At 45.6% G+C, this 14,602-nt stretch overlaps 1 protein-coding gene across 1 annotated transcript in view; it reads left to right on the top strand.

Annotated features, from left to right (window-relative positions):
* OBSCN (obscurin, cytoskeletal calmodulin and titin-interacting RhoGEF) overlaps positions 1-14,602 on the top strand; it is a 655,700-nt gene that overhangs the window by 578,906 nt on the left and 62,192 nt on the right. Inside the window, exons 97-99 of the mRNA XM_069730488.1 lie at positions 4,059-4,136; positions 6,630-6,802; positions 9,192-9,218. Coding sequence (XP_069586589.1) covers positions 4,059-4,136; positions 6,630-6,802; positions 9,192-9,218 — 278 coding nt within the window. The remainder of the gene's footprint in view (positions 1-4,058; positions 4,137-6,629; positions 6,803-9,191; positions 9,219-14,602) is intronic.

Below are 14,602 nucleotides of genomic sequence, written 5' to 3' on the forward strand. Positions count from 1 at the left end.
GTGCTCTGTACATGCTCCGGGCTCAGCTGTGCTGTCAGTGATCACATAGTGTGGTGTCCGTGCTCTGTACATGCTCCGAGCTCAGCTGTACAGTCAGTGATCACATAGTGTGGTGTCTGTGCTCTGTACATGCTCTGGGCTCAGCTGTGCTGTCAGTGATCACATAGTGTGGTGTCTGTGCTTTGTACATGCTCCGGGCTCAGCTGTGCTGTCAGTGATCACATAGTGTGGTGTCTGTGCTCTGTACATGCTCTGGGTTCAGCTGTGCTGTCAGTGATCACATAGTGTGGTGTCTGTGCTCTGTACATGCTCTGGGCTCAGCTGTGCTGTCAGTGGTCACATAGTGTGGTGTCTGTGCTCTGTACATGCTCTGGGCTCAGCTGTGCTGTCAGTGGTCACATAGTGTGGTGTCTGTGCTCTGTACATGCTCTGGGCTCAGCTGTGCTGTCAGTGATCACATAGTGTGGTGTCTGTGCTCTGTACATGCTCTGGGCTCAGCTGTGCTGTCAGTGATCACATAGTGTGGTGTCTGTGCTTTGTACATGCTCTGGGCTCAGCTGTGCTGTCAGTGATCACATAGTGTGGTGTCTGTGCTCTGTACATGCTCTGGGCTCAGCTGTGCTGTCAGTGATCACATAGTGTGGTGTCTGTGCTCTGTACATGCTCTGGGCTCAGCTGTGCTGTCAGTGGTCACATAGTGTGGTGTCTGTGCTCTGTACATGCTCCGGGCTCAGCTGTGCTGTCAGTGATCACATAGTGTGGTGTCTGTGCTCTGTACATGCTCTGGGCTCAGCTGTGCTGTCAGTGATCACATAGTGTGGTGTCTGTGCTTTGTACATGCTCCGGGCTCAGCTGTGCTGTCAGTGATCACATAGTGTGGTGTCTGTGCTTTGTACATGTTCTGGGCTCAGCTGTGCTGTCAGTGATCACATAGTGTGGTGTCTGTGCTTTGTACATGTTCTGGGCTCAGCTGTGCTGTCAGTGATCACATAGTGTGGTGTCTGTGCTTTGTACATGCTCCGGGCTCAGCTGTGCTGTCAGTGATCACATAGTGTGGTGTCCGTGCTCTGTACATGCTCTGGGCTCAGCTGTGCAGTCAGTGATCACATAGTGTGGTGTCTGTGCTCTGTACATGTTCTGGGCTCAGCTGTGCTGTCAGTGATCATATAGTGTGGTGTCCGTGCTCTGTACATGCTCTGGGCTCAGCTGTGCTGTCAGTGATCACATAGTGCGGTGTCTGTGCTCTGTACATGCTCTGGGCTCAGCTGTGCTGTCAGTGATCACATAGTGTGGTGTCTGTGCTCTGTACATGCTCCGGGCTCAGCTGTGCTGTCAGTGATCATATAGTGTGGTGTCCGTGCTCTGTACATGCTCTGGGCTCAGCTGTGCTGTCAGTGATCATATAGTGTGGTGTCCGTGCTCTGTACATGCTCTGGGCTCAGCTGTGCTGTCAGTGATCACATAGTGTGGTGTCCGTGCTCTGTACATGCTCTGGGCTCAGCTGTGCTGTCAGTGGTCACATAGTGTGGTGTCTGTGCTCTGTACATGCTCCGGCCTCAGCTGTGCTGTCAGTGATCACATAGTGTGGTGTCCGTGCTCTGTACATGCTCTGGGCTCAGCTGTGCAGTCAGTGGTCACATAGTGTGGTGTCTGTGCTCTGTACATGCTCTGGGCTCAGCTGTGCTGTCAGTGATCACATAGTGTGGTGTCCGTTCTCTGTACATGCTCCGGGCTCAGCTGTGCTGTCAGTGATCACATAGTGTGGTGTCTGTGCTCTGTACATGCTCCGGGCTCAGCTGTGCTGTCAGTGATCACATAGTGTGGTGTGCGTGCTCTGTACATGCTCCGGGCTCAGCTATGCTGTAAGTGATTGTATGGTGCGGTGTCTATGCTCTGTACATGCTCTGAGCTCAGTCTTCATACCCCATAAATATTTCCAAATTTTTTCTTGTCACTCCAACAAACGGCAATTTATTTTATTGGGATTTTCTATGATACAACACAAAGTGACAAGTATTTGTGACGTGTAAAGGAAATTGTGACGACACAGCATTTTATCTTAATTGTCCAGACATCTAATTTCAGTTAGCCAGGAGGCATGGACTGTTATCTATATGTTGACTTTGGAATCTATGTTCTTCCTTCTTTGGTTGGTCAAGAGTTTGAAATGTTGATTTTTTTGTAGGTTAAATTGATATTTGTAAGTTGATGAATGGTTATTTGTTGCCTCTTATATCAGCTCCTACAGTTTATTGTACTGTTATCTTTGCAAAACAGGGATACAGGGTCACGAACAATGATGTTTGCTGATATGTTGATTACTCATTATAACAGACCATGCAGTTTGTTTATTTGAAAACATTGATTGATAAACTAAATAATCAAGCATTGCAAGTTAATCTCACCACCCCTTCTTTTTTTCTTTTTGACCTGTGAATAATGGCTTGAAGAACAGTTGTGAACTATAAAAATGGGATATGCCTCTGTAAATACATTTATCCAAGACATCCAAAGAACCAGAGACTCTTTACAAAACCACAGCCAGGAACAGTCTACAGGATAGCTGTCAGATCATGGAAGCCGCTGACCCCTTCTCCACAGAAATATTAAAAGGTTTACTAATTATTTTACAACTATAAATCTGAACATTGTGAGGTGCATTCATATTCAGTCCCCTGAGTCAATATTTCATAGGACCACCTTTCTCTGCAGTCTTTTGGAGTTTGTCTCTCCACCTTTCTCTGCAGTTTTTGGGATCTGTGTCTCCAGCTTTGCACATCTAGGAAGTGACATTTTGCCCCTTCTTCTTTGCACACTCGCTCTCAATTAGTAACATTGGATGGAGACGTCAGTGATCAGCAATTTTCACGTCTTGTCACAGATTTTATAACCTAACCCTTCTTCACTCGTCTCCACAACTTTATCCCTCACCTGTCTGGTGGGCTCCGTGGTTTCATTGATGATGCTTTATCCCTAATGTTCTCACACAAACCTCAGAGACCTTCAAAGAACAACTGTAGTTATACTGAGAAGAAATAACACCCTGGTGGATGCAATGTGTTAATTATGTGACTTCTAGGGGCAATTGGTCACTCAGGATTTTGATAGGGGCATCAGACTACAAGGGGATGAATACAAATGCACCTCACAATGTTCAGATTTAGAATTTTAAAATAATTAGAAAACATATAATTTCCTTTACATGTCACAAATACTTGTTACTTTGTGTTGGTGTCACGGGAAAATCCCAATAAAATACATTTATGTTTGTGAGTGTAAAAAATGAGGAAAAGTTCACGGGATGTGAAGACTTTTTTAAGGCACTGTGGTCTGGTGTGCAAGCTCTGCACATGCTCCAGGCTGAGCTGTGATGTCTGTGCTCTTAGCTTCTCCCTGCACTGAATACTTTATACTTGCACTCTTCTCTTTGTCGAGTTGCGTGGCGCCATATTGGATCCTGGCGCTGCCCTCAGCATCTGAGCCTGTCTGTTGTACAGTTGTATGTATCGGCCATGTTGTAGTGGGAAATAGCCGAGCTCTGCATGGGATGTATAAACTTGTAGGAGAATTTGCAGATTGCTCTGAGCTTTCAATAGTAAAATATGATCAAAGCGAGAGGAATCATAAATCTAATTCCCTCAATATTAACATGTTATAATTATTATTTTACTTTTAAATCAGCGGTGGATGCCGCGTGGGATCTAAGGTTACTCCGTCATCACACCCCCACGGAATGTATTCATAGAGGACACCGAGTCCCATCACCTCTCCTTTATTACTATGAGCAGTCGGGACACTGAGGAAGGTCCTAAATGACCGAAACGTCAGTTTTATACTATTTGTGGACAGCAGTAAAATGTATCTACTCGTCATCCAGTTTTGAGTGCCAAGTTCTTTCCACTTATTAGGGTTTGGGCCCTGCTTGAGCACCAAGTGCAGTAGTGCCACGGTTTACTGTTTCAGGAAGAGCATCCCAGACACCCTGAGGGGTGGAATCGGTACAGTACCCAATAATATGTGACTTACAATCATGGAGTATCTGATGGATGTTTCTACAGGTGAAGATTTACATCCGGCAGCTGCTCGAGGCCATCGCTTATCTCCATGACAAGAACATTCTGCACTTGGACATCAAGGTGGGTGCGGCAGAGTATTACACCACCTGGGCTGAGGGGTTATAATGGCAACTGAGGATATCTGTCATAGAGGAACATTAAAATCCATAAGACTTATCTAGAGAGGAGAAATTCGCCTTCTTTGCCCCCTCACACAGAACATCAGGGACAAAGAGCTGACACTTTGGACATGTAGTTGCGTGAAAAAGTGTTTGCCCCATTTCTGAATTCATGTTCCTTTGCATTTGTGTCACACGTAAATATTTCCGATCACCAAACAAATGTAAATACTAGTCAAAGATAACACAAGTAATCACAAAATGCAGTTTATAAATGAAGGTCTTTATTATTAAGGGAAAAAGAAATCCAAACCTACAGGGTCCTGTGTGAAAAATGATTGTTCCTCCCCCCCAAAACAAACAGGAATTAACTGTGGTTTATCACATCTTTGTGAAGCTGAGTTCTGATTACAGGCCTGATTACTGCCACACCTATTCTCAATCAAGAAATCACTTAAATAGGAGCTGCCTGACAAAGTGAAGTAGACCCCAAGGTCCTCAAATGCTAGACATCATGCTGCGATCCAAATAAATGCTGGGACAAATGAGAAGCAAAGGAATTGAGATGCATCAGTCTGACACGTTGGAGATATGGGGAAGAGGAAGCCAGTTATAGCTCGGGGAGAAAAAGCAAAGCGAATGAAGATAGGAAGAGCTAACCATGCAAGCTCCCTTTGAAGCAGAGGACTCCCTGCAGTGTACAGGTGATTTAACAGGGAAGGTCTTTTGGGGAAACCAGACCTCAAAAGGAGATGTGTGCTCTTCCAGGTGCAGAGCACAGATGGTAACCAGTCCGACTCCCGGGTCCAGATAGGAATATTTAGGTTTGTATCCATTCAATGAGATACAGATTGTCAGCATCATATCGAAGGGACAGATGTGATGCATTAACCCACATCCCAGTAGAGCCGCTGAAATCCCTCCAATTGAACTAAGGGCTGATAGATGGTGCGGATCGGGTCATCTTTGGTCTCTAAAGATAAAATCACAATAGAAAATATGAGAAAATCAGCATCTAACATCTGCGACCTTTACAGACGAAGATATCTTGTGAGTTAGGGATTGTATAAAATCCTGAAGGAATGAGAACATCCTACAAATCCACCCCACATGAGCTCATCAAGGGCAGATGCTAATAAAAAGCCAATGCCAATTGTGATCTGGGTCCAGCGCCAGAAGATGCATCCGGTGTAGGCTTCACCCACGTTTCAGTGACGGCTTCTCAATCGTAGTGCTTCCCTTCGCTAAGCTCTGAGCCATTTCTGTCACCAGTGCTTCATAAGTTTCTTGTCACGAGGCAGAAATTTGAAGACAGGAGATGAGGAATCTGGGCCCCTGAACTGCCCCCCAGGATAGGGGAAGCCCTGTCTTTCCTTAACTTGGGGGTACCCTTGAAGGTAGGGAGGCCTAAGTCACCGACCTGTCCCTGTCTCATGTTAAACCCTGAACTAAACCCCCAACCCCCACCCCAGGAGGTGAACAGAGAAAACAGCACCACAAAGCAAATAAACAGGAATAAACAATATGAGAGTGAGGGGAACACGATACCAAAAGGTGAATGCACAAACTACAAAGTAACAAAGACACAATAACACCACACTTAGCTTTCTCTGCTGCAATGCACCGCACAGCAGAGTAAGGCACCAGGAATAAGTATTCAGCTGTAGAACAACAGCACTCAGCAAGCTCCTATTCCAGCAAGGTTGGTATCCAAAGGACCTGTATAACCAACACTCAGCTGATGCACCAGGTGACCTTTTAAAGGAAGGTGGGAGTGGTCACCACCCACAACAGCAGAACAAGCTGCAATGCAATTACACCAGCGACCACCGGGAAAAACTGCATTAACTCCTGATGACCTGAAAGGAAAAAAGGTTTTAATCTGAAGGAAACCAGATCTGCCACAGGTCCAAACATGAATCGTGACATTTCTTTTGTTAATCCTCTTTATTTTCTGTAACTGTTTATGCTGTATTGTTTTGTCCCCTTTGTAAAATCTTTTGTATATTTTTATGAACTCTCCCGATCGTCCTGGATAAAATATAAAATGTAATATCTCTTGTTCTATAACCCGCACCCCTGAAACCATACGGTGCCTGTAACGGGTGTCCAATTGCCCTGTACAACGACTGGTGGTGGCAGCTGGTGATCTTTCTTGGGTTATTGTGGAGTTAGTATATATTCCATGCATAGGTATCGGAGGTGTATATACCATACGCTCACTGTGCATTTCCCAAGAACCTGCCTAGTAGTGAAAACAGCCGCCACCACTTTGTTAATCGTCAGTCAATTGCATAATTGTCCTAAAAATAGGGGGCAGCAGAGGGCTGTTTATGACAAAAAAGGGTAACAGCGTGGTGGATCTGCGCACCACCAACACCCCCACCCACCGACTGGACTGTGATCTGGACAATATACAAAGCAGCTGACACTCATCACTGTCTCCTCTCTGCAGCCATCAAACATACTGTTGGTTCACTCAGATCAGCACGATATCAAACTCTGCGACTTTGGATTCGCTCAGAAGATAAATCCATGTGAATTTCAGTACAGCAGATACGGATCTCCAGAGTTTGTGGCGCCAGAAATTGCTTCTCAGGCTCCAGTGTGTAAAGCCTCCGATATCTGGTGACTATAATCAATAACTTGTGTGATATGTGATAGATGACGTCTGTGATATCAGCGATATGTGATAGATGACGTCTGTGGTATCAATGATATGTGATAGATGACGTCTGTGATATCAGTGACATGTGATAGATGACGTCTGTGATATCAGCGATATGTGAAAGATGACGTCTGTGATATCAGTGACATGTGATAGATGACGTCTGTGATATCAGCGATATGTGAAAGATGACGTCTGTGATATCAGTGATATGTGATAGATGACGTCTGTGATATCAGCGATATGCGATAGATGACGTCTGTGATATCAGTGACGTGATAGATGACGTCTGTGATATCAGTGATATGTGACAGATGACGTCTGTGATATCAGCGATATGTGATAGATGACGTCTGTGATATCAGCGATATGTGATAAATGACGTCTGTGATATCAGCGATATGTGATAGATGACGTCTGTGATATCAGTGATATGCGATAGATGACGTCTGTGATATCAGTGACATGTGATAGATGACGTCTGTGATATCAGCGATATGTGATAAATGACGTCTGTGATATCAGCGATATGTGATAGATGACGTCTGTGATATCAGTGATATGCGATAGATGACGTCTGTGATATCAGTGATATGTGATAGATGACGTCTGTGATATCAGCGATATGTGATAGATGACGTCTGTGATATCAGTGATATGTGATAGATGACGTCTGTGATATCAGTGATATGTGATAGATGACGTCTGTGATATCACTGATATGTGATAGATGACGTCTGTGATATCAGTGATATGTGATAGATGATGTCTGTGATATCAGTGATATGTGATAGATGACGTCTGTGATATCAGTGATATGTGATAGATGACGTGTGATGTCAGTGATATGTGATAGATGACGTCTGTGATATCAGTGATATGTGATAAATGACGTCTGTGATATCAGCGATATGTGATAGATGATGTCTGTGATATCAGCGATATGTGATAGATGACGTCTGTGATATCAGTGATATGTGATAGATGACGTCTGTGATAGCGATATGTGATAGATGACGTCTGTGATATCAGTGATATGTGATAGATGATGTCTGTGATACCAGCGATATGTGATAGATGACGTCTGTGATATCAGTGATATGTGATAGATGATGTCTGTGATATCAGCGATATGTGATAGATGACGTCTGTGATATCAGTGATATGTGATAGATGACGTCTGTGATATCAGCGATATGTGATAGATGACGTCTGTGATATCAGCGATATGTGATAGATGATGTCTGTGATATCAGTGATATGTGATAGATGACGTCTGTGATATCAGTGATATGTGATAAATGACGTCTGTGATATCAGCGATATGTGATAGATGACGTCTGTGATATCAGTGATATGTGATAGATGACGTCTGTGATATCAGTGATATGTGATAGATGACGTCTGTGATATCAGTGATATGTGATAGATGACGTCTGTGATATCAGTGATATGTGATAGATGACGTCTGTGATATCAGTGATATGTGATAGATGACGTCTGTGATATCAGTGATATGTGATAGATGACGTCTGTGATATCAGCGATATGCGATAGATGACGTCTGTGATATCAGTGATATGCGATAGATGACGTCTGTGATATCAGTGATATGTGATAGATGACGTCTGTGATATCAGCGATATGTGATAGATGACGTCTGTGATATCAGCGATATGTGATAGATGACGTCTGTGATATCAGTGATATGTGATAGATGACGTCTGTGATATCAGTGATATGTGATAGATGACGTCTGTGATATCACTGATATGTGATAGATGACGTCTGTGATATCAGTGATATGTGATAGATGATGTCTGTGGTATCAGTGATATGTGATAGATGACGTGTGTGATATCAGCGATATGTGATAGATGACGTCTGTGATATCAGTGATATGTGATAGATGACGTCTGTGGTATCAATGATATGTGATAGATGACGTCTGTGATATCAGTGATATGTGACAGATGACGTCTGTGATATCAGCGATATGTGATAGATGACGTGTGTGATATCAGCGATATGTGATAGATGACGTCTGTGATATCAGTGATATGTGATAGATGACGTCTGTGGTATCAATGATATGTGATAGATGACGTCTGTGATATCAGTGATATGTGACAGATGACGTCTGTGATATCAGCGATATGTAATAGATGACGTCTGTGATATCAGTGATATGTGATAGATGACGTCTGTGATATCAGCGATATGTGATAGATGACGTGTGATATCAGTGATATGTGATAGATGACGTCTGTGATATCAGCGATATGATATGTGATAGATGATGTCTGTGATATGTGAAACTGGACTGAACTGGTGTCATTACATTTTCAGGCCAGTCGGAGTGATCTGCTACTTGTGGTGAGTACATTGTAATGAGAATATTGGGTAGTTAATAGGCTAAAACTGACAATTGCTGTCATTAGAAAATTACTTGTGTAAAGTGGTTGTCAGTTCCCTTTCCCCACACGTGTAAAACAGACAAGAGAGTTCCTCAAAGATGCACAAAAGGCTGAACATATGTTGTACTCTAGTCACATCCAGAGCTGGAGTAAGGATCCTCTAAAAGGTTGTCACCTACTGATGTGTGGATGATGCAGGCCCCTGAACATCTAAGTCTATGGTTAGCACTGAATTTACCTCAGGTATACTATATCGCGTCTCTTCTTTATTTTGCGCAGTCTGATCAGCGCCTCTTTGCCCCTTTCACTGGTTGCTCACTTTCTTGCCTTTTCTCTGTTTTGCCCACTCTGATCAGCGCCTCTTTGCCCCCTTTTCGCTGGTTGCTCACTTTCTTGCCTTTTCTCTGTTTTGCCCACTCTGATCAGCGTCTCTTTGCCCCTTTCATTGGTCACTCACTTTCTTGCCTTCTCTCTGTTTTGCCCACTCTGATCAGTGCCTCTTTGCCCCTTTCGTTGTTCGCTCACATTCTTGCCTTTTCTCTGTTTTGCCCACTCTGATCAGCGCCTCCTTGCCCCCTTTAATTGTTCGCTCTCTTTCTTGCCTTTTCTGTTTTGCCCACTCTGATCAGCGCCTCTTTGCCCCCTATCGCTGGTCGCTCACTTTCTTGCCTTTTCTCTATTTTCTATACTCTGATCAGCGCCTCTTTGCCCCTTTCGCTATTCATTCACTTTCTTGCCTTTTCTCTGTTTTGCCCACTCTGATCAGCGCCTCTTTGCCCCCTTTTCGCTGGTTGCTCACTTTCTTGCCTTTTCTCTGTTTTGCCCACTCTGATTAGCGCCTCTTTGCCCCCTTTTCGCTGGTTGCTCACTTTCTTGCCTTTTCTCTGTTTTGCCCACTCTGATTAGCGCCTCTTTGCCCCCTTTCGCTGGTCGCTCACTTTCTTTCCTTTTCTCTGTTTTGGCCACTCTGATTAGCGCCTTTTTGCCCCCTTTCGCTGGTCGCTCACTTTCTTTCCTTTTCTCTGTTTTGGCCACTCTGATCAGCGCCTCTTTGCCCCTTTCATTGGTCGCTTACTTTCTTGCCTTCTCTCTGTTTTGCCCACTCCGATCAGTGCCTCTTTGCCCCTTTCGTTGTTCGCTCACATTCTTGCCTTTTCTCTGTTTTGCCCACTCTGATCAGCGCCTCCTTGCCCCCTTTCATTGTTCGCTCACTTTCTTGCCTTTTCTGTTTTGCCCACTCTGATCAGCGCCTCTTTGCCCCCTTTCGCTGGTCGCTCACTTTCTTGCCTTTTCTCTGTTTTGCCCATTCTGATCAGCGCCTCTTTGCCCCCTTTTCGCTGGTTGCTCACTTTCTTGCCTTTTCTGTTTTGCCCACTCTGATCAGCGCCTCTTTGCCGCCTTTCGCTGGTCGCTCACTTTCTTGCCTTTTCTCTGTTTTCTATACTCTGATCAGCGCCTCTTTGCCCCTTTCGCTATTCATTCACTTTCTTGCCTTTTCTCTGTTTTGCCCACTCTGATCAGCGCCTCTTTGCCCCCTTTCACTGGTCGCTCACTTTCTTTCCTTCTCTCTGTTTTGGCCACTCTGATCAGCGCCTCTTTGCCCCTTTCATTGGTCGCTCACTTTCTTGCCTTCTCTCTGTTTTGCCCACTCTGATCAGTGCCTCTTTGCCCCTTTCGTTGTTCGCTCACATTCTTGCCTTTTCTCTGTTTTGCCCAATCTGATCAGCGCCTCCTTGCCCCCTTTCATTGTTCGCTCACTTTCTTGCCTTTTCTGTTTTGCCCACCTTGATCAGCGCCTCTTTGCCCCCTTTCGCTGGTCGCTCACTTTCTTGCCTTTTCTCTGTTTTCTATACTCTGATCAGCGCCTCTTTGCCCCTTTCGCTATTCATTCACTTTCTTGCCTTTTCTCTGTTTTGCCCACTTTGATCAGCGCCTCTTTGCTCCTTTCGCTGGTCGCTAACGTTTTTGCCTTTTCTCTGTTTTGCATACTTTGATCAGCGCCTCTTTGCCTCCTTTCACTGGTCACTCACTTTCTTGCCTTTCTGTTTTGCATACTCTGATCAGCGCCCTTTTGCCACCTTTCGCTGGTCGCTCACTTTCTTGCCTTTTCTCTGTTTTGCCAACTCTGATCAGCGCCTCATTGCCCCTTTCGCTGGCCGCTCACTTTCTTGCCTTTTCTGTTTTGCATACTCTGATCAGCGCCTCTTTGCCGCTTTCATTGGTTACTCACTTTCTTGCCTTTTCTCTGTTTTGTGCAACTCTGATCAGCACCTCTTTGCCCCTTTCGTTGTTTGCTCACTTTCTTGCCTTTTCCGTTTTGCCCACTCTGATCAGCACCTCTTTGCCACCTTTCGCTGGTCGCTCACTTTCTTGCCTTTTCTCTGTTTTGCCCACTCTGATCAGCGAATCCTTGCCTCCTTTCCTTGTTCACTCACTTTCTTGCCTTTTTCTGTTTTGCCCACTCTGATCAGCGCCTTTTTGCCCCTTTCGCTATTCGTTCACTTTCTTGCCTTTTCTCTGTTTTGCACAGTCTGGTCAGCGCCTGTTTGCCCCCTTTCACTGGTCGCTCATTTTCTTGCCTTTTCTCTGTTTTGCCCACTCTGATCAGCACCTCTTTGCCCCTTTCCCTGGTTGCTCACTTTCTTGCCTTTTCTCTGTTTTGCACACTCTGATCAGCGCCTCTTTGGCTTCTTTCTCTTGTTGCTCACTTTCTTGCCTTTTCTCTGTTTTGCCCACTCTGATCAGTGCCTCTTTGCCTCTTTCACTGGTCGCTTACTTTTTTGCCTTTTTTTTTGTTTTGCACACTCTGGTCAGCACCTCTTTGTCCCTTTCACTGGTCTCTCACTTTCTTGCCTTCCCTGGTCGCTGACTTTCTTGCCTGTTCTCTGTTTTGCCCAGTCTGATCAGCGCATCTTTGCCTTCTTTCGTTGTTCACTCACTTTCTTGCCTTTTCTGCTTTGCCCACTCTGATCAGCGCCTCTTTGCCCCCTTTCGCTGGTCGCTCGCTTTCTTGCCTTTTCTGTTTTTCCCACTTTGATCAGCGCCTCTTTGCCCCTTTTGCTGGTCGCTCACTTTCTTGCCTTTTCTGTTTTGCCCACTCTGATCAGCGCCTCTTTGCCCCTTTCGCTGGTCGCTCACTTTATTGTCTTTTCTCTGTTTTGCCCACTCTGATCAGCGCCTCTTTGCCCCCTTTCGCTGGTTGCTCACTTTCTTGCCTTTTCTGTTTTGCATACTCCGATCAGCGCCTCTTTGCCCTTTTTCGCTGGTCGCTCACTTTCTTGCCTTTTCTCTGTTTAGCCCACTCTGATCAGCACCTCTTTGCCCCTTTCCCTAGTTGCTCACTTTCTTGCCTTTTCTCTGTTTTGCCCACTCTGGTCCGCGCCTCCTTGCCCCTTTCGCTGGTCCCTCACTTTTTTGCCTTTTCTCTGTTTTGCACACTCTGGTCAGCGCCCCTTTGTCACTTTCGCTGGTCGCTCACTTTCTTACCTTTTTTCTTTGTTTTGGCCACTCTGGTCAGTGCCTCTTTGCCCCTTTCGCTGGTCGCTCACTTTCTTGCCTTTTCTCTGTTTTGCCCACTCTGATCAGCGCCTCTTTGCCCCTTTTGCTGGTTGCTCACTTTCTTGCCTTTTCTCTGTTTTGCCCACTCTGATAAGCGCCTCTTTGCCCCTTTCGCTGGTCGCTCACTTTCTTACCTTTTCTCTTTTTTGCACAGTCTGATCAGCGCCTCTTTGCCCCTTTCGCTGGTCACTCACTTTCTTGCCTTTTCTCTGTATTGCCCAGTCTGATCAGCGCCTCTTTGCCCCTTTCGCTGGTCGCTCACTTTCTTGCCTTTTCTGTTTTGCGCACTCTGATCAGCGCCTTTTTGCCCCTTTCACTGGTCGCTCACTTTCTTGCTTTTTTCCTGTTTTGCACTCTCTGATCAGTGCCTCTTTGTCCCCTTTCGTTGGTCGCTCACTTTCTTGCCTTTTCTTTGTTTTGCACAGTGTGGTCAGCGCCTTTTTGCCCCTTTCACTTGTCGCTCACTTTCTTGCCTTTTCTCTGTTTTGCACTCTCTAATCAGCACCTCTTTGCCCCTTTCGCTGGTTGCTCACTTTCTTGCCTTTTCTCTGTTTTGCTCTCTCTGATCAGTGCCTCTTTGCCCCTTTCGCTGGTCGCTCACTTTCTTGCCTTTTCTCTGTTTTGCCCTACTCTGATCAGCGCGTTTTTGCCCCTTTCACTGGTCGCTCACTTTCTTGCCTTTTCTCTGTTTTGCCCTCTCTGATCAGCACCTTTTTGCCCCTTTCACTGGTCGCTCACTTTCTTGCTTTTTTTCTGTTTTGCCCTCTGTGATCAGCGCCTTTTCCCCTTTCGCTGGTCGCTCACTTTCTTGCCTCTTCTCTGTTTTGCTGTCTCTGATCAGTGCCTCTTTGCCCCCTTTTGCTGGTCACTCACTTTCTTGCCTTTTCTCTGTTTTGCCCACTCTGATCAGCGCCTCTCTGCCCCTTTCGCTGGTCGCTAACTTTTTTGCCTTTTCTCTGTTTTGCACTCTCTGATCAGCGCCTCTTTGCCCTCTTTCGTTGGTCGCTCACGTTCTTGCCTTTTCTTTGTTTTGCACAGTGTGGTCAGCGCCTTTTTACCCCTTTCACTTGTCGCTCACTTTCTTGCCTTTTCTCTGTTTTGCACTCTCTGATCAGCGCCTCTTTATCGCCTTTTGCTGGTCGCTCACTTTCTTGCCTTTTCTCTGTTTTGCACTCTCTGGTCCGCGCCTCTTTGCCCCCTTTCGCTGGTCGCTCACTTCCCTTTTCTCTGTTTTCCCACTCTGGTCAGCGCCTCTTTGCCCCCTTTGCTATTCGCTCACTTTCTTGCCTTTTCTCTGTTTTGCACTCTCTGGTCAGCGCCTCTTTATCCCCTTTTGCTGGTCGCTCACTTTCTTGCCTTTTCTCTGTTTTGCAGTCTGGTCAGCGCCTCTTTGCTCCTTTCGCTGGTCGCTCACTTTTTTGCCTTTTCTCTGTTTTGCCCACTCTGATCAGTGCCTCTTTGCCCCTTTCGTTGTTCGCTCACATTCTTGCCTTTTCTCTGTTTTGCCCACTCTGATCAGCGCCTCCTTGCCCCCTTTAATTGTTCGCTCTCTTTCTTGCCTTTTCTGTTTTGCCCACTCTGATCAGCGCCTCTTTGCCCCCTATCGCTGGTCGCTCACTTTCTTGCCTTTTCTCTATTTTCTATACTCTGATCAGCGCCTCTTTGCCCCTTTCGCTATTCATTCACTTTCTTGCCTTTTCTCTGTTTTGCCCACTCTGATCAGCGCCTCTTTGCCCCCTTTTCGCTGGTTGCTCACTTTCTTGCCTTTTCTCTGTTTTGCCCACT

This window comes from Ranitomeya imitator, chromosome 6 (assembly GCF_032444005.1).
Source record: "Ranitomeya imitator isolate aRanImi1 chromosome 6, aRanImi1.pri, whole genome shotgun sequence".
Classification (NCBI taxonomy): Eukaryota; Metazoa; Chordata; class Amphibia; order Anura; family Dendrobatidae; genus Ranitomeya; species Ranitomeya imitator.